Raw genomic sequence first — 21,487 nt, 5'->3', positions numbered from 1 at the left:
ATGGAATTTCAAGATTGAATACGGAGAATACGGGTTAAAAAGAGAGGAGCCTCATGGTCCATCAGCACTCACCATTCAGCCACTTGGAGTTGTACTGGGCAGTGCGGAGAGGAGGAAGGGCCCCCAGACTGCGATAAATTGCAGGATCCCTTCCTGGAAAATCCATGGCTGTAGCAGCATATAATTCCCCACTGGAAGTGAGAAGAGCAGTGGAGTTGTGCTGGGGACTGTAAGGACAACGAGCCATGCCACTGATTTGATCGTGTATCTCTGTCAAGTTACTTAACTGTAAAAGAGTGAGAAAAGGGGATTAAAATGACCTGAAGATCATAATTTCAGCCAAGTTGCATCAATCTGAGCAAAACTCTATCATAAACACCAGTTATCTGCTTTGGTATTGCACAACAGTAATGAGCTGATCTCTACATCAATCTGAAATTCTTTCATATGGAAAGTTTTACTGTAATGTTTTCTCACTTTTGCCACTTTGGGATGCAATATATTGAAATTAATCATTAGCCACCACGCCTAAAATGTTTTATATTAGAAGTGACTCAAAAATTAATTATCTCTACACAGATTGTTATTACAAAAGAGAAAATCAGATTTGATTGCCAGAATCAACTGAGGTATTCATTGTAGCAGGTGGTAAGACAACAACAAAAAAGAATCTATTATTTGTTTTGTTGGTGTGTTCTAGGAAAGAATCTCACATGAAAAATGAGATTAAAAAAAAATGACCTTTCCAGTTCAGCAGAACTATCTCTCTGATTTAGTAGCCCTAATACTTTCAGCCATAAACCACAGTATGATGTTAATATGTTATTTGAAAATAAAGGTGCAATAGGTTTAAATATAATAAGTTTGCCAAGAGTTTTTTTTGGTGATACAGTTATTCTTTGTACTTAAATGCCTCTCCCCTCCTGAAATAAACAGCCAGCTTAGTCCAAACAGTGACATTTTGATTTTTATTATGACTATTATTGATCCTTAGTGGACTCCCTTTCTTTGATACATACAAATTACTACTTTTTTTTTTTTTTCAGAAACAGAATGATAGATCTTCTCAAGCAAGATTTCTCATTCTCACCTGTTAGAAAACACTCATACAGGTACTCTCATATTCTCCAGAACTACACATACACAGTACGCAGCTACTCAACTACATTTTATAACTAAACCAGTTGATGACAATCAAACTTGACAGAGTGGCAGAAGTCTCAGAAACACCTACGATTCACGAAAGTTAGGATGTAGGAGGAACTGAGCTGCTCATACCTGTACACTCTCCCACAGCTGAGGAAAAGACTGTAAGACGAGATCATCCCTTAATTCTACTCTTTGGCCTGCCACTAGCTAAATCAGCCTTTTACACATCAGCTCACCCATCAGTACACAAATAGCCTGGACTCAATCACAGCATGCTCTGCCTTTTAACCTGCTGATTCAGAACAGGGCCTTCAGCTGGTGGGATGAAACATTTAACTCATACCGTCCGATTGGTGCAGATAGGAGTGAAGGCGTTGGTTCCACAGGTAAAGAGATGGTTGCCTCCAACAAGAAGCACTCGAATGTAGTTCTGGCATTCCTCCTGCCATGCAGAAAAGAAATAATACATTCAGTGATACTTTAAAGGACAGAGAAGACTAGTTACGATTTGCTTTCCATGGGTATGTGTCCACACATAAAAATTTAGGGAAAAAAGGTTTAAGCACACCTGATGTGTTAGCAATCATGGTACACATAGCTTTCCTAATTACAACACATGCATCTATCAATCTTTGTGAAAAGTTCTGAATAGATTAACAATAAACCTCTTTAGTACAGAAGATTTCTTCTCAGTGTATATTAAAAAAGTTTAGCTAAACTCTGAAGTGATAGATGCTGACTTAAATAACACACTGCTGTCTCAAGAGATTAGATGCTGTTTTCAAAGACAGATCAGGCCAAGGGATGAACATTTCTGTTAATTTGAAGTTTCTCAAGAAACTTCATTACCTCTATACATAGATGCTCACCCCTGAGTAATAATTGTACATGTTTTTTACCCCATTATGATGTGTGAAGGCTTTATGACGTTCATTTTTCTTATTTCAGAAGCCAGAAACCAACAGCAATTTCTACCGTTTATTCAGAGAGAAAGCCTTCATCTGCATTGCTAAAAATCTCCCAGAACTGTATTTTTCCTTCTGCAAAAATAAATGTCCCTATCTAATAAAATGAACAAAATCAACAATATGCTTGGAGAAAATAAAGTTTCCTGGAACCTTCTATTTGAGTGCTTTCTAGCATTCAGTAACAAGACAGTCTCATTGTAAAGCATTAATAACACAGTACAGAATTCTAGCAGATATTAAGTGGAATCATGCAAGTAAATCCAAGCAATAGTGATGATGCAGAAGGCCCATTATCTGGCCTACAGTTATATTAAATGTATTGCTTGTTTATCTTGAAAATAGACTCTCATCCTGGAAGACAAGAAATATAATACTGAATAAATTGAACAAGCACAAAATAGACTGTAAAGCAAGATGGACAAAATACTTTAAAAATCTCAGAGAAAATTCTCAGAATTTATTGTCTATACCTTTCCTCATAAAAAAAAATAATGTTAAAAAACCCACAAAACTCCCCCATAAAAATCTCAGAAAAAAAAAAGATCTCTGAAAAAATACCCCTCAAAACCACATTTGCATTAGTCTCTCATGAAAATGTAGCTTTTAAATGCTTTTCTTCAAGCCTTCCAAAGTAAATCTCAAACATCTTAGAATTAAGATTTGATTCTCATTGGGTAAAAATACGTCTTTATCTTGAAGTTACCGAAACTGTCATTTTATTATTCTTTCAACCAGACAGAAGCGAATATGCAACCATATAACAGAGTCGGGCAGTGCAACAAGCCTTTAAAAAAGTAATTATTTTCCTTCTGGCCAGTTTCCCTGTTGCAGATTGTTTTAACTACACCACAGCAGGAAAAAAAAAATACTATTGAAGGCAATTTCTTTTTTTTTTTGTGGGAAGAGTACCCAGGGAGGTTCATAGAATATGACACAGTAGTTTACTATTCAGGCTGTTTCTATCACGCCCTTTGCAGCAAGCCATGGAATGTAAGTGTAGGAAAAATAAGTGGGTTCTGACATTACAACCCATCCAACCTCTCCTCTTCATATTCCAGAGTTCTCTGAAATAAAGCCATTACCAAATTACTTGAACGCTGATCACCCACTCCTTCTCTTCAAAAATAATGTTATTTTTTTTAACTTTGACATTCCTGAGATTCACAAGATTCTTCTCTTTAATGTTCCCAAGTCCTGCGCCAACTTGACAACAATTCATACTTATCAGGGCAAATGAGACATCTCCTATCAAATTTTTGTTGGGTACATAGTACAATAAAATCAAAACTAAAATAATAGCTTTTATAATTGACTATTTTCTTCATACAACAAATACACAATAATACAAAACAAATTTTAAAAAACAGTCATGAATAAAGCAATCATCACTCAAAAACATATTGAAAAACAACTCCATTATTTAGTCATTTGAATTGTTCAGAGTCACTTTTCTAGCTCTGGAATCAAGTTCAGCTGTACTTGTTCACTTTTTAGAAGTGCAAAAAAAAAAGAGATGTATATTGTAGAAGTGGCAATGGTGAATACAGAGGCCTTCAAAACCAAAGGATTTTTTTTAGTTTGGAGGGTGCTGATAGGTTTGCTGGCCATCTTTTACGTAGTCTTATTCTCCAGTTCATCTTGACCTCTATGACATATACTTTCCTATTCTCCTATAAAAATACCGCTGAAAGAAAGAAGTTAAGTTAGCAAGTATTTTCTACTTTCATATCAGCATACTTGAAACAAAATACAACTACTAGAAACAATTCAGCAGCCAAGCAGACCAGGTTGCTACTTAAGTTTACAACCAACTTGACAGTTCAAGGACAATCTGTCCGCATACGGTTATATGTTTGCAGCAATGTTTCTTCTATAGCCTAACATTTTAAATACACTTGTGTTTATTTTTTAATACTTTTATTGAAGGTTCAGATGCTTATATATAGCCATTAGAATCTTAAATAAGCAAGGGATAAGAGACCTTAATTAAATTATATATCTATATTTTAAAATATCTTTGGTTTACTGCATTTTTACTTGTGTGTTTACATTTTTCCTTTCTAACAGTCCCTACCCGAAGTGCCAGTATGAATGGCTAAATTTATTCTCTTAACTGTGTGTGGTGTTTTAGACTTCTAAATGCTAACGCATGCCGGCCAGAAGGACATAATTTTGTCTGGCTCACTCTTGAAGCCACTAGTTATTTTAAGCAACAGCTTAAATCAGTGGATAAACGTCTGAAGCCTCAGTAGCAAACATCAGCCTTCAAAAGTCAAGTGCGCATTACACTGTCAAATGTGACAGATGTCCCTGTATGTTTTCCCCTTCAGCTCTTTTCCCTCGCTGGCTCCTAAAGCACAAACCTCAGAACAACAACTACTGCTAGCAGCTAGAGGCAAAAATTCTGTGCAGATTCTTCTGAAGAATAAAAAATAAAAAAAAAAAAAAAAGTTGTGTTTAACTGACCATTATCTCAAAACTACTAGAGTTGTTTCAGGGTTCAAAGCTAGCTTCTGGTTTCAGGGCACTCCATCAGCAAACTGACTTTTAGTTTTACTGTCTGAACTCATTGCCCCCATGCTGCTCTGTGGTCAGCAGAGCTTCAAGAGAAAGCAGGATTTTAATGAATGACTTACCCTCAGCCATCCTTGTAATCCTCATCTCTCCTTCACCACAGTCTGGGCTGGCCTTGTATATTTTGTCTCCAGTCTTTCCTGTCCCTTCCCTACACTCGCATATCTGCCCTGAAATCTGAATTTGCCCTGAGAAATGTTATAGGAATGCAACCCCAAGCAACTCTCCAGTTTGGGCTGGATCTATTTATGCAAGCACAAGCAAGCAGTCTTGCTGATAACAGTAACTGGAATTGCGTCTCCCAGAGGATTTCCTCTGAAGAGGGACAATTCACTGTAGCACAGGAGTGAATTCCTCCTGATCTCGTAATTCCCGGTTTTTCCAGGTGGTTTGACTAGGACAAGGAGCAAGCCACATAAGAGGTGCTTTCCTCACCTACATGCGTAAGTCCTCCTTATACAGAGAGTACAGTGACCTTGGTCTGGTCTTTGACATAAGGCAATGAAAGACAAACATCATTAGGCTATCCTTTCTCTGGCCATAAATTTATCCTTTGATGTTAACTGTGATCACATCAGTGAAAGCAAAAGAGGCACGAAAAGCTCAAAAAGACAGTTGTCATTCCTGCTGGGTAGGTTGCCTCAGTCAATACCTCTTCATTCTCCAGCAACTCCCACATGAAGCTTTCAGGCCACAAAGTCTACACATCAAAAAACGTCCTATGGTAAGAATAAGAAAAGAACTATTTCCTCCCCGGATTACCTTTGAACATAATGAAATTTAAGGATTATACTTCTCTTCTAGATTGTGAATAAGGAACAAGGCTATGGACACAAACTAAACACTAAATCTTTATCCAGTTAATGACAATACTAAGAAACAATCTCAGAGGTCATTATTAGAATAGCATTTATACTATTTTACAGTGACAGCATAACTTCCAATCACCAGCCTCTTCAAAAGTGTGTGTTGAGTATGAATGAAAATCAGTAGGTATGTACCACACTAAGGTCCATTCTTCAATCTATTTCACCAGTGTTAAGTTTTTCTCCTAGCAAAACTTTTTAATAGCAACATACAGTTCTGCATTGTTGAATTGAATGTGGATTTTACACTACAAACAGTATTGTCAACATAATAGTCACAGTTTTAAACTTGGAAAATCACTGTAAAACAAAGGCATAAACTTTTAATTACACATTGTATTCCTACCAGGATAGTTTCTATTGTATGTGTACCTTGATCAGTGCAATCTGTCATATTCTATTGTCACTTGAGCATACTTTTACTTCAGAGTATTGCCATCGGAAAGCTAAGGATGAAGGCTTGAGAGATATATTAAATGGAGAAGCATAAATCTCCTTGGGAGAAACAGCAACTTACAAAGTGAAACATTTACTTAAAATATGAGGTCTGATAAGTTCTTTATTTTCTCTCCACAAACTGAAAATTAAGCACCTACTAAGAGTTCTGATCTATGGTCTATTTCTGACATTAAAGCCTTCACATATAACTTGAGTCACTGGACCTCGTCTACTGAAATTAAAAATCTTTAAGCAAAATACAACTTACTTCTTTTCTCTAGCTATTAATACCTACACTTTATCGGCTAGTGACCAGTAACTTCTAAACATTTGTTTCCCACACTGTGACAGAAAGAAAGGGAAAGAAGGGCAAAGAAAGCAATATCATTCTTAATGCCTTTTCCCAGTACTGTAAACTCATTGCTACAGTGAAAGATGTTCCTCCATAAAGAGAACCATCTTCCATGCATAGAGCTTTACACCGCATATTCACTATACTTGCTTTTTTTTTCTCAAGTAATTATATCTTTTTCTCTCTTCACAGTATAACATGGCCCTGCTTCTGAAGTGAGGCCCTTCTTCCTCTTCAATCTTAAACGGACAGGGCAATGTTTAATGCTAAAAAGTCAGTGATCCGACAACTATGTAGAAGAGACTCCTCCTCTACTAGATAGCAGAAACTTTTGGGTTTGTATCTTAGGGGTTTTTTTGAGTTTCACACATCAATAATGCATGCTGACATATTCTACTGAATGTGGGTCCTGAAAGCAAGTGTGCTCTTTTGCAGTTGTTACTGTTGACATGTTTTCCCTTTTAACTCAATTAACTTTAATTATTAAACAGTATAATAACTACAAACATAAATTGCATGTAATTCTATCTGCTTTTATAATTAATTTGATAACTAACTTCAGCTTAGGACAGCCACAAAAGCATATGGCATAGATACAGGTTCCATCTTGGCATTACACTTACCTTTGCTGAATAAAATAAATTGCAGCCAGCCAGATAAGGAATTGGTTTTGAATGCTAAAAATACATCAAGTCTCATGTCCAAAAAGTTAGTGAATTTCATATTATTTTCTTTATAGCACCAGTAGATACGAAATATAAAAGTTCCTAAATTTACATTTAATACACAGAGAAATAAACTGAATATTTTACAAAGTAATTACACAGTTATTTGGAATTTACAGCACTGAACATGAAGTGAGAGCACAGTCCATTACATATGACATGTTGTGGACTCAAAACAGTAAATTGCTGGAAACTAAATTTCTTGATCATTTCAGAAAAGAATCACATGACTTTACCTCTTACCCCACACTCCCTATATATTTTTTTTTTTTATTCCTTTGCTTATATATCAGTGTCAGACTCCTTTCCTACAATTCTCTTCAGAAAGGGAGACAGTAAAAATGTTTAAGGTAGAGATTTATACACCAAATTACACCTGCTATTAACAGATATATTTTATTAAAGCAGAACAGCTGTCTCATGCTTACCTTTGATTTGCCTTTACTGTAACAAGCTCTTTTGGTAGCTTCATCACATTGCCATTCCACTGCCTGCAACCAACAGAAATTAGTTAGAAATGCTGAGAACACAGAAATATAAACTTCGGAGCTATCTAAGCCCATGCTTGGGATACGTGCTTCAAGCATCCTGATCATTAGCTGTGGGTGATTCTATTCATAACCTCCTTATAAGCTTTTTCTCCATAGAAATGTAGTTTTACTGTTGATGGTTTTTCAGTGTTTTAATTGAAAGTGAAGCTGGCCATCCCCATGATTCACTGTACCTACCACTACAGCAGAAATAACCACAGTCACATTTGATGCTATCTTGACACTTTTCTTTGAGTCTTACTAAGGCAAGCAGTTGGGAACACAGAGAAAGGCTGAGCCTCTCTCGCCAGCATAGCTGGGCTGCATCACCACAGCATCCAAGGTCAGCTCCGCTGAAGGACCTTGTGCCACGGGAAAGTGTGCCCTATTGCCGTTTTTGCAGTATTTCTCTCAAATTGAGATTTTAGTTTCTCAAGGTATGATTGCAGCACTGATCAGAAGCACTAAAACATCCATTTAGAGAAAGCAGCAACAGGCAGACACTCACAAGACAACAGTGAAACAGAGCACTGCAGAGCAGAAGCAATTTATCCTCATTTTTGAGCTGTCGCTCTGCTTCAACAGATCTATGCCAGGACTGTAACGCCTAGTCTGCATTACAACAGTTTCACTGCATGAGTTAATTCCAATTATTTCTATATTTAACATTCAACAGCTATGACTTAGGAACTCCGTTGTTCAGTGGAGCAGGCCGCGTGCTTGGCGTTTATGTGCCAATGCATGCACATACTTGAATGCCTGTGTATGCTGTGTAGTTTGCACTCTTTCACCTTGACAGTGCACATCCATATGTTCTTTAGATAAAAATGCCACAAAGCACTTCACGTTTTATCAGGAAGAACGGAGATTTCTAAACTAACCACTGCTGCTTAATTACTGAAACCATAGCTTTTTCATTTTTACTTACCAGGAAATAATGAAAGACTATCCATTCAGATTTAATATAGGTAATTTTTTTGTACTTGTCTTTTAGTGGCGACTATATTAATAGCAAGCAGACCTGATAATTAATAAAAATAACAGGGTGAAAGCCTATTTAAACTAAGAGGGACAACGCTTTTAGAGTATACTATGCAGTGCTCTTAGATTTGTGTTTCAACAAGCCAAAGGATCGGCTTTTTAATTTCAGGAAAAGAAGACTTATGAAAACTAAAGCAATTACTTTTCTTCCTTCAACCCAAACCTTCCTATTTACAGTATTTGCTTTTGCAGATGAATAACTACAGCATATTAGGGAATACATTGAAAACTTCTGTTACAATTCTCTTGTGAATGACCCTAGTCTTTATAAGAAACTGTTATGTAGTAGAATGACAGAAATATACTGAGTTAGATAAAAAAGCAGCAAAAACTTAATTCTTTTGACTCTCTAATGCAAAAAGCAATTTATGTCCATAATAGAGATCATATTACAGAAGACTGCTCTTGGATGACCAATGTAAGTTCCTAATCAATCCATTAGAACATGCTGAACCTATATGTTATACGGTACTAGACAGAAGTATCTGATACTGAATATATTATCCTTAAACAACACAAAAAATTTCAAATGCCTGGAGAAATGCAGGAGTTACCATTAGGAGGTCAGAGTAGAAAGACTTAGTGGAATACAGGTGCTTAAAAGGAAGGTTTGAAGGAAAGTTCTTTCCAAATATGAACTGAGAAGAATATACCAAGAATAAACAGCAGGAAGAAAGAAAACAAAAATATTTTATTAAAGATAAAATGTTTATCAATAAATCAATTTTGAGTGACAAAATACCCAGCTTTCAATTGGCTCTAAGTCCACGGTAAAAGAGTAATTTGAAAGAGAAGGATGTGATATGTAAAAATTACACAATGTCACAAATCAAGCAAGTCATGTACATTTCTCAGGCACTGAAAGTTTTGTAAAAGAAAATCAACAGACTTTGGAGATGTGAAATTCAGAAGCCAAAAGTGACAATTCTTCAAGCTTTCCATGAAATCTGAGAAAAGCATATAACGTATCTCTGCAAGCAGGTCATGGCTGGAGACTCTGGGGACTCTATGCATAACAATGAAAGTAAAACTTAGGACAAGTCAGGCAGAAGCTTTGTTAACTCTGATCATAATGGAGAACATCGGGACAGCATCTCCCCCTCTGCCCTGTCCTGGACTCCTTAAGGAGCTTGCTAACTGCCACACTTCTAAGAAGGAGTCAAACAGTGAATAACGTGACAATACAGAGATATCGGCTCTTGGTGGAGCCTGTCTAGGAGTGGCACACTCAGTATTACCTTAGCTCAGAAGTGCTGAGTTAGAAACAATTACAGACTGTTAGCTTTTAGTTAGATGTTCTTTTAGCTAGAATAAATGTCTTAGCCAGCCAGTGTTAATTTTACCACGACATCACAAAACCACTAATAGTGTTATTAATATAACTAAAAATAAACTTTCTTCTCTCTCTCTATGCATGAAATGCATAGATTTAAATAAAGATATTAAATATGAAAATATTATGCAATATCTATGGATACCATATGGATAACAGCATATACAAGAACCCAAATTGAATAAACTACTCTAACTATACAGAAATATATATGCTTGCAAGCTAACCAAATGGCAAACTCTCTGGGAAAACCCTGTTTCCGACAACATATGCCAAAAGAGTAATATTGTCTAGACAAGAAATAAGTGCAGACACAGTGGTGACAAAGCTGAGTGCCATCTTTGAAATCAAGTGTACTTGCAGTCCTAGCGTCCAGGGTTCCACTACTGGAGGAGACGATAGCAGAGCAGGCTGCAAATGAGATATACTACAAAGGCATCCAAAGACAGCTGAGGAGTTCATACTCTTATACTTTGGTCCCTGAGGCTCCTGCATAGTTTAGTAATGCGAACATTTGTCCTATATGAGTCTATGACTCTATGAGTCTATGAGTCTATGGCTGATTAAATTAAAAGAGCAGGTACAGACAAACATTTCTATATGTAGCTATATTTTTTTTCTTCTAACCTTCAGGAAATTTGTGGGAGTTTTCCACAAAATGGAAATTCAGGTATTCAGCATAGCCCACTGGTAACACAGAGGGGGAAGACAGGTGGAAAACTCATCAAGTTAAATGTCATTTCAGAATAATAACAACGCAGTTTTTGTCAGCAGGAGATTAAGACTTTAAGGTTTTAATTCTGGAAGATCAGACAGACACATACAGATTGTGTTATTTTAGAAAGCAAGTGCAAAATCAGGTTCACTTAAAGATCTTGCTGTTATCCACTGCTTCTGTTAAATTGACATATTCTTCTGCTTGATATTGTTTGCTAATACATCCATGAGCAGTGCTAATACATCCACGAGCAGTGCAAATATGACATGCATACCATGTTGGATATTTGATTCACTGTGAAGTCCTACACAGCTAAAGTTTACCCTGTTAGGATCTTTCCTTTTCTATATCTCTTAATAAGAAGCTCCAATTTTCACATGGAAAATACAACCTTCAGCATGCTATGCAATGTTTTTAATTAATATTATAATTCTACTTAATTAATGTTATAATTCTACTTAAGCTGGCAACAAAATTCATTGAACTAAATTATAGACACTCAACTTTGTTCACCCTGGGGAAAGAGGAAACAGGGATTTGAACGTTAGTGCTAGAGAAAATAAGGATGAGTAGGACATCAGCTACTGCTATGCATTTCCACAAAGAACGTAGCTGCATAGATTAAGGAGTAGGGTTTAAGGTAGCACATCACTCTGTTTCTAATAGCAAGCTGACACTATTTACAGTAGCATAGCTTTTACAAATCATGATACCAATATAGTCTTTCAAGCACCTCTACAAATTTAGCGCCTTGGCTAAGTTTGTTTCTAATTCCCCAGTCTTCAGCATAACTACGTTATAGTAGGCACAAACAAATCTTAATTATGTCACCAGCAGAGTAGAGCAAAATGTATGCAGTGAGATTTTTAGCCCTGCGGAAGTCAGTGTGGCCAACTCTAAAGAATGAACTTGACAGGTTCTATTTGAACTTGACCTAGCATAGTTCGATGAGAAAGTCACAGTTCACTTTTGAACACATACTGTTTTCTCCAGTTAAAAAAAAAATACACAAACCACGAAGCTCCATACAGATTTGATATAAAATCAGACTGAATAGAAACATGGCTTTGGTGCACACTCAAGTTTCAAATCAATGACAGGCATCTTTTTGGAAAAGCTCAATTGTAAATAATTACATCAGTGTTTTAAACATTACATCATTGTGTTTGTAAAGCGCTTCAAACACTTCAGATTAAATCTTTCCTGTCATTTTCAAGGGGTAGTGGGAGAAGAGAAATTCCAGCCAGAGGAGAAACAAATTCCAATTCAAGCTATATAATGAAACTAATAGCTTCAAAATGAAGAAAAATATAGATCAAACATCCATCTACATTAAGTTAAAAATTACAGTATTAAAATTAATCATATTATTTGGAAAGACAAATATATTTCTGTAACTTCTCTGTTTGGATGAGTGGTAAGAGTCTTGCTTTAAAAGTTAAACTATTGTATTTTCAGAAGGTAAACTAAATAAATGCGAAGAAAGTAACTCCAATGGAAATTGAAATAAAATCTCCAATCTAAACTGATTTCTCCACATATCTTAGAAGAACACTAAAAGAGAATGATAGAAAGTGTAGAAGCAATAAATAACATTCACGTGGCCCTCCCCGCTTAAGAAATAACTGTCAAGGGGTTCTCTTCATGCCCAATATGCAGCATCACAGTAAGTCCCCAGGAAAGACATCTGGAGGCGCTTCCAACCTAAATAATTCTATGATTTTCCAGAAAAATTACGAAATACATAAGAGAAAAAAAATCAAACCCCTAAGTAATTAACTTTAATATAGCCCCTTTCTACAATTATAACTTTAATCAGTAAATGCAGGCAGGAAATTTGAAATTTGAACACAATCAAGAAAGGAGTGGTCCATTAGAATATGTTAGGTGAGATACATATTAGTCAACAAAAATGTGTGGCTTTCACCTACAGTGGAAGCTGCACACGTAACTAAGTACACCTAGATCTGCTGGAAGAACTATGCTGCTATGGCTACATAGATGCTCATAACGTATGCACGCAGACAGGTACACATTCATTTGTATTTTTATATACAAAATTCTTTGAAGTGTAGAAAAAGAATGCACTATTACATTTCATAAAGAAAGAAGTTAATTAGTCAAGAACAAAAAACCAAACAGAACAGTATTCCAGACAGATGGTCCAGCACTTCTTAGGCAGATGGCTCTGTTAATTAGATACTGGCAAAAATAACACTAAAGAAGATGGTTTAATTACACAATGCCAAAATCAAACAATTACACGATATTTCCTTTTTTCTTTTTTCATTATCTGCTCACTTTCATCTATTATATCATGTATTTAAACAATACTCTGGGGAGTTGGGGTACAATGACAATAATCATAATAATATATGTCAGCAAACATGAGTAATATAGCCTTATTGTTCATATCACTCCAGTAATGGAATGGTTTCAAAATGTTGTGACTTGTTTGGTGAGGGTGTCTTGCAGCCTGCCTAATTAGCTCTCAGTGAACATGTATATGCTGGAGTCCAAAAGCTGAGTTTAAAGAGGCCATAAAGAAAGTGTCAGGATCCTAAATGAAAAGAAAGAATGTAGCCACAGAGAAGTATACGAGAAAGACATTAGTAGTAAATTAGCAGCCACAGAGTTAGTAGTGGTTTTGATGGTTACCAGAAATTTTAAGGTATGCTTTATTATAATGACATTCTTGCTTCCAGCAAACATGTAAAGCCTCTTAAGAAAGATTTATATCTCTCTATACTTCAGAGGAATGATTTTCCGTGCTTTTCACAGAGTCATGACCCCTCGTCCTTGCAGCCATTATTGCTGGAGTTGCCTATCTTGCCAATAGGCTCCTGACAAACAGTCAGCTTCAGAGTGATAATCTTCTGTGGGTAAAACTGGAGTAAAATATTAAAAAAGGACTTCCCTTTAACGCAGCTTTCCATTTTGGCTCACCAAGGAGGAAAAGCAGATTTCTGGGGACTAAGGGCATTCGGATTAGGCTTTCATATGAAGCTATAGGCCAGCAGCTCATACAAGAAGCCCAACACCATATGGACAACTTTACTAATTGGCTACAGTCACTGCAGTATCTTGCTACCAATTACCACACCTAACAGTCAGTTCTCCTGGGAATAACATTATGTGTGTTTTCATTTGTTCAGAACCAGCTTTTACTGTTCATACACAGTTAGAAAATTACAGTTTCTTATTAAGTAAGCAGTGTGAAATACATGAAAATAAACATCAAATCATGGTCGAATTTTCCAGGGTTTGGAATTCAAGAAGAACTGAGATCCTCTGATAGATATATAATCGCATACTTAAAATCAAGTAACAATATATGGTTTTATATGGCTTCAAGGAGCTGATGTCAACGTAATTTTATTTCAAATGTACTGGCCTGAAGTATATAAAAAAGTGAGGAGAGAAGTACATACCCTGCCAATTCACAAAGTAACCAAAGTTTCAATTAGCTTATTTTATTGACTATGCAAATAAATAGTTGTTGAAAACTGTCAGAATATGATAAAATTTAAATTAAAAGTTAAGCATATTAGGGAAGAACTTAGAGTTACTAAGACTTTCACAAACCCTCCATGTTGGGCTACTCCACTGACTTCAATGACACAAGACTCTGCTCAAGACTGAACTTTCACAAAGGCCAGCTACCCATCCACCTGTGCATTCCCCTTTCTGTCTTCTGCAAAGATTTCTAAATGTCACAAAACATCCATTAGGTTTATATTTAACAGAGAGAGGTTTATAGAGGAAAATGCAGTTTCAAATCTAGCAGTTAGCAACTAAAAACTTGAGTATGTTAGGAACTAGGGTTTTTAGTCCTGCTCCCAGAGAGTTATTCAAGAAACCAAAGCTGTTGTGCTGTGAATTTCAAAGTTTTGAATGATCCAATCCGGCATTTTGAGACTTTTACAGTTTTTATGGACATTTAAAAATTGAATGCGGCATTGTGTTGAAGGGGTAAAACAACAAAATGTTCTTGCATTACCAAACTTGGCAGCCATTCAGCAGGTAGAAATGAGATTTCATAACATACTTTCAATGCAGATTCTGAAATTATACTACATAGAGTAAATTTAATGTATTGAATAAATTATATGTGAAGCCTTTAAGATTTAACATCTGTGTTAGCACACTGAGTTTTAAAGTGTTTCCTGCTTTTTGGCAAATAAGATTGATTTTAGTAGGCTCCAAGACCTTTTAAAAGAAACATTTCAGTGTATTTTTTTACAAATAGTGTTTAAACTTTTAGGTGCTAATGAGAAATGTCTGGATTCTCTTTATTTCAAGGAAAGGAAACGTATTGCAATGTAGTTATATACTTCTCAAGCCCCTAGATTCAGTAACAGAGTAAGTGGAAAAACGAGTCAACTAGCACCAAAGTGCCACAAAATGTTGGTTTGGACATTGAAAAGATGCAAGCAGAAGTTTATTTTCCTGCTCATTTCTGCTAAGAAACATGGAAACAGGAATGAGGAGGCAGTACTGGAATGTGGGCCATCTTGCCCCATGCTAACCTGCTGTTCAAGACAGCCATGCTGGCATGGGATGTGGGATTAAAGAAGTAGCCCGGAAATCAGCCCTCCTTATCTTTCAGCCATAGACAGTCAAGGAATGTATAATACTTCAGAAGACTTTGTGCAAATAAAAAAATCTTCCTGAAATAAATTCTGAGAGGCACAGCCAACATACTATATCTTGCCCCTGGGATGTCAAAGACAGCTGTATTGTAGCTTCCAGACTTGAGCTCACAAAACCAGATGAACCTAGAAATTTATAATACCTTATAAGTCATACCAAATAACTGAGACTGCAAGAAAAAATCTTCATATTTCTATACGTACATATATAATTTTGTACATAATGTCTCATTAGGAAGAGAATAACGATTTTATAATAATTTCCGTTTCCCTTTTTTACTTATCCATTCAAATAGTTTTACCATTTAGGCTTTAGTGATGGCACACTTGATTCTATTAATACTAATACCCATCTATAGTTCTAGAGAAAGTACTACAGTGACTTTACAGTAATTGTCATTTACAATAATAAAAATATTTTGTAAAGTTAGTGTAAAATGGTGTCTTACAAGACAGAAAAATTGTCAAAGGAACTTTAACATGTATATTTTTCCATTAAATATGTGACCAAATCAAGGTAAGAAGATTTTAGACAGATGGAAGCAGAGAGAAAGTAGAATGCTAACAACAGAAGAAGTGTAGAGTCACCAATTTATGCATCTTGTCCAGTGAAAAGCCAGTAAAGAAATAAATGGTTCAACAGCAGAGAGACACAAACATGAGATTTCCCACATTCATCTAGTTAAATTGATTTACCAGACAGGTGATTTTGGAAAATCAAGATTAACTTTTCTTCTTTCCAGTTAAGGATAACACATAGATCTATAAGATATTTAGAAAGAGGATGGGGCAAAATGGAACACAATAAGAAAAACACCACCAAATTTACAAAGAGTTGTCAACAGAGTTGATGGCAGCACAACTGATAGTTCACTCAGGGAAAGAAAAAAATCTATTTTGGTTATGTTTACTTTAAAATAATTTAATTTAATGTGAGAAATCCTAAGGTAGCAAGAATACAGAGAAAAATAAAAATTATAGAGGCACATAAATGAGTGTCCTCAACACATAGGCAATATAGTGAGCTGTAGAGACAGGCAAATAAAGATGTTTATTAAAACAGGAAAGCTTGAACCTATACCTACTAGGAAAATCACAGGAATGTAGCTGCACTGTTGAATTATAGAGAAATCACAAGTGAGAAAGACAAACAGGACCATCAGGACTAAGGAGAGTATCAGCTCAGAATACAAAAAAAAGTCATCAAGAGAACATCATGTACTCCAATTGTGATGGAAGGAGCAGTGGAAACAAGGAGGCCTATAATGCAACTTTAAATCACAATTTTGTTGTGAAGATTTGAGATAATGGTGAGGCTATGAAAAAGTCTGAATGTTAGTTCACTTTTCTCTTTTTAACAGAAATGAATGGTCTAGAGTAATGTCAATGACACATGGAGCTTTTCACCTCGAGGTTATGTCTTAAACATCACTCAAGTTATTAATTAGTGGAGGTCAGTGGCATCTGGATACCTAGTATTAGATATATGAAATGAGTGGGTCACTTCTATCCAATTTCTAAAAGAAAAACATTCAGATCCAAATGAGTCATAATTGGCCATTTTTGCACAGACAATAGAACAGTTGCTTAGAAGGAAAACATAACCCTGCTACATTTAAAGGTGTTTACCTCACTCCAGATTGACTAGGAATCTTGGAAAAGCAGACAGTCACTGAAACAATCATCATCATCATATCTTAACAATGACTCTCCAACATTTTAGCTTGTACTTTCCTCCCTCCTGACCTTATATTTCAGCAGACATAGGACAGCTGTAAGAAGCTCTACTCAAACTTTAGACTCGGAGCCCTTAAATGTTGAGAAAATATCTCCTAAATTTCAATACCATGCAGAAATTTTAGTAATAATTTCACACACGGAGCCCAATCAAAGAAATTTATTTCTGAACCAGCTGTGTGATATGTTCCTCTTCCTTCTTCTGTAGCCTCTTTTCTATTTTTCTTAGTTTAGAAACCCTTTGACTGCTACATTGGAAGAATATTGTTATACTTTGGTATTTTTCTCCCAGAAGCTGAAAGCTCAGTGGAGGTAGCTATAAAAACATGACAAACAAAGCTCATTCAACAGGATGCTCAGTACAACTCTTAATAAAGCACTTCTATGCAGCCATGGAGCTATTATTTCTTTTTGCAGATATCATCAGCTTTGCCCCATCAGATTATATCTTATTAACAATTTTTCCCTTGATAGATATGTTATAGCTTTTAGCTTTTTAACTGTGATTTATATGGGATACTAGTTTAGCATTATAAACAGAAAGTAACAAAAACTTTTTTACTACTAGGAATTATTCCTTAAAGATTGTCCTGTGCTTTTTTTTCTGCTGAAGTGAGTCCTTTGAAGCCAGTGTTTCAAATCCCAGAGCTTTTACTATAGAAAAACACTCCAAAATAAAATGGAGTTTTCTCTATCAGGAACAGAAGAAAGGCTAAAAATTGTAAACAGTCTCAATATCCACTATAGAAAAGAGACAGCTTCCGTACAGTAGCTTATAATAGGAAACTCCCTTAGCATATGCCTGGAGTACTGAAGAACTTTAGAATTAGACCAAAGTCCATGATTTATAGCTCTTACTTTCCTGTGAATAGTGAAATGGGTTTGAAACTCAGATCAGGCTATTCTGAGTGCACCTGTACAAAGCTGCAAAGTCGGAAAGCTCCACGAACTTTTCTATTTTAAGTACAATGTCTATCAAAAGAAAGATTTCTCAGTATTCTTGAGGGAAAAGATGAAGTATAATTCTCTATTAAAAAAAAACCCAAAACTGCTAGATTTGTATCTGCCTTGAAGTGCAGGGAGGAGTATGTTTTATTTTAAAACAGTTCAATGGCACAAATATTTGCTTAGCATTTCTCCAGTGTGATGGAGAATATTCAGTGTGATGCGCACTTAAGAAGCTCTAGGTATTAACAGCAGCCAAATAAAAATTCACAGCGTTCAAGAAAAAAGACTTCTTGTGCTTTTGAAAGATACTGTGAGATTTTAATAGCGACATTCTGAACAGTCTGCCAGTCTCCTTGCAGATTCTATAACCTCTCCTTGCAGTGGAAGGTTTTTTCCAATGGAAAATGACTACTGATTTTTTTTCCATCCCTACTGAAATAATCCAGTTCTTTCATGTAAATTCAAGGTATACATAAAAACTCACAGAGAGCCCAAGACTCATGGTAAAGCTTGCATCTATAGACATGTTTCTTTCACTCTGAAAACAGAATGACTACAAATTCAAAAGAATAAGGAAGAAAACCCCCAAAATACTAAAAGAATATAAAGATTGAAAGAAGAGGGAACTCACATACTTAAAATGAATCCGCAATGCAAGCAAGACTATTGCCTCTTCAGGGAAGATTTGAGATCTAAACTCAGACAGAGCCAAACTAAACTTTCCTTTAAGAACTCTTCTTGAAATATATTTCAGCCCTGAATTTTCAACTGTTTCCCAGCACGTAGACTCTTACATTGCCTGGGATCTTCAAGGAGAGAATAGGGCTTTACCTGAAGTTACCTGCAGGACTAGGATCTGAGTCTATGTTAAAGGACAGAGATGAATACCCACACTTTAGCTTTACAGTACACAAACTGTCCTACATAAAAGGAGAAGGCATGACAGTGAATCTTGCTTGCTCTGTGTGGCAAAGGAAATTGAGTGATCCTCATTTTTTAAACCCTGGTAGAGACATCCTTTTGGCCTGCACGTTAACCATGACTGCGAATCTGCATAACCAATTCCCCAAGAAGAGGAACTTCATATCAGTAACTTAAGATAGGTCCTGTCTCGCTGACAGATCTTTTCAAGGACAATTCCCACATAACTTTTCAAATGGATTAAAACAATACATTCTTCCCTAGCCACATTCCTAGAAATAGAACTAGATAATTTCTTTCAACGTTCATCCAGGCTATCAGTATTCTCTGTTAATCATGCTGCTGAGATTTCAGATACTTTTAATATTATTTCAAATCTGTGAGTTACTGGAGAAAGTAGAGGGAAAGTGGGACACAGAGAGAGTGTGTATGTTTAAAAACCATGCTAGGAGGTAGGCAGCTTGGCGGGCTGCCAGATGCCCACCCAACTGCTTTCTCACAAATTCATTTTATTGCCAATTAGAAATAGAGTAGGAAGGTGAGAAACCGAAACAAATCTAAAACACTTTCCCACTACCATCACCTTTTCACAGGATCGACTTCATCCCTTCGGTCCAGATTCCTCTACCTCCTTCCCCCTCAGCAGTGCAGGAGGATGGGGAACAGGGGGCTGCAGTCAGCCCATAACAGCTCCTCCCTGCCATGCCTTCCTCTTCACACTTTTCCCTACTCCAAAGAACATTCATAGCTAGAGACTCTTTTGTTTTAATCCGTGATAAAGCAGTTCCAGCTAATCCCACAAAATCTATACTATAGCTATACACACTATAGATGAGGCAGACAGATTTAAATGTGAGTTGCATGCAAGCAAGGACCAGACACTTCACTAAAACAGAAACAATAAAAATTCCCCAAAACTTGAATGTCATTCGATTGTATTGGAATTATGGAATTGTTACATGGTTGTATATATTATAGAGATACATTATATATATGCATATATAAAATTAAAATTTTATTATGGAATTATTATATGTGTATTTGTTAATTTTTTGCTTTGATTCTGCACTCTTTTTGGTAATTATTTTCATGCTGTCCTCTTCAAATCACCTAAAAAACAATGTGAATATCTTCATTCTTGATGCTCTCCATATGCTAGAAATCAGTTCAGAAATAAAAAAAAGTTCTTCTCACAGCCACTTTAGCTCTTCAAAGTATCGATTCTGATGCATACCTTCATACCTTCTTAGGTTTTTATTCACTTTTCCAAAGATATATGCATGTTCCTATTCTTACACAATAGATTGAATTACACTGAAAATGATGAAGATCCATTAACACACATCATACTTTAATGACTAATCAATAGGGCTAACCAGACCTTTAGTGAAATAATCTGCTTCTAACTCTTCCTGGTACATCACACCTTTCTGAAACCACTACCATTTAGACTGAAATTTTCCTGTGATAAAGAGAAAAATACAAGCAAAATAAGTTATTTGTAAGAATCAGAGTAGAGAAAAATAAACTTTTTCCATTGTTCTATTTGTAGAACTCTTTTCTGCCTCTTCTTCCACACACACAATCACAAAGTGATTGGGGTGAAAACAAGACAACATAGTAGGCAGGTTTTTGAGAAGTTCTACTCTGTGTCTGACTGAAAAAAAAACTTCTAATTTTACAAAGTTGTCAGGGTAGCAAAGCTTCAGAACAGAATTAAGATTATGAACGCTAAGCTGGATTTTGCATTTTTTTCTCATTTTTCTGGGACAATTAAATAACATCTCAATAACTTTATAACAATGGTTGATGTTCTCAGGCAAGAAAACTCAATTGTTCAAAATAAATTCTCCTGCATCAAAAAAAAACCCCATGCCTTTGGCAAAAACATCATGCATTCCCTAAAAGATAATCTGCTACCGCTAGCACTAGTAACAAAAATAACAGTAACATTGATAATAGCAATATTAAAGCAAATGAGTACATTATACAAAGAAAAAGGGGTACCCCAAAATGAGAGGGAGTTATTCTACATTTTAGAGCACTCGCTGCCCCTCTTACAGTTGGAGCTAACTGCTAGAGCAGGAGAACACTTGAAGCACAGCTATATTAACAGAATATGAAAGCACCTAAAGTAAAAGTAATGTAAAATAAAAGCTATTACAAAAATAGGAAGAGGAAAGCCTAAGGCTTTAGTCTTTGCTAGTTTTCATCTTGTCTCACTCCACTGTCTTAAATCCACTGCCAAAAAACTGCTGCATTGGATTAATGACAGTTAGGAATTATTTTTGTACTCATCAGTTGAATTCCTTCCTTCCAAACATATCCATGACCTCCTCTATAGTGGAATTAACTCACTAAATGTGCTAACTAAATTAGTACATTTTAACTAACCAACCCAGTAACCCACCAAATGCGTCCTAATGCTCACACGAGCAACTTGTAGTATACAGTAGTCATAACATCATTAAATACTTGTCTCAATAAATGGATAGAGTAATGCACGTGCAATAAATGTTTTTAATCTCAATCTAT

General features: G+C 35.8%; 1 protein-coding gene across 4 annotated transcripts in view; it reads right to left on the bottom strand.

The window, feature by feature from the left end:
• SEMA5A (semaphorin 5A) overlaps positions 1–21,487 on the bottom strand; it is a 331,427-nt gene that overhangs the window by 144,404 nt on the left and 165,536 nt on the right. For all 4 annotated transcript variants that reach the window (XM_086740401.1, XM_086740400.1, XM_086740399.1 and 1 more), the window contains 3 exons: positions 7,501–7,563; positions 1,493–1,591; positions 73–286 (listed from right to left, as the gene is read on the bottom strand). In XM_086740401.1, the coding sequence (XP_086596527.1) occupies positions 73–286; positions 1,493–1,591; positions 7,501–7,563 (376 nt within the window). The remainder of the gene's footprint in view (positions 1–72; positions 287–1,492; positions 1,592–7,500; positions 7,564–21,487) is intronic.

The sequence above is a fragment of the Chlamydotis macqueenii genome, chromosome 2, assembly GCF_036417535.1.
Source record: "Chlamydotis macqueenii isolate bChlMac1 chromosome 2, bChlMac1.mat, whole genome shotgun sequence".
NCBI classification, from domain to species: Eukaryota; Metazoa; Chordata; class Aves; order Otidiformes; family Otididae; genus Chlamydotis; species Chlamydotis macqueenii.
The sequence above is the reverse complement of the archived record's forward strand: the minus strand, read 5'-3'. Positions and strand labels throughout refer to the sequence as shown.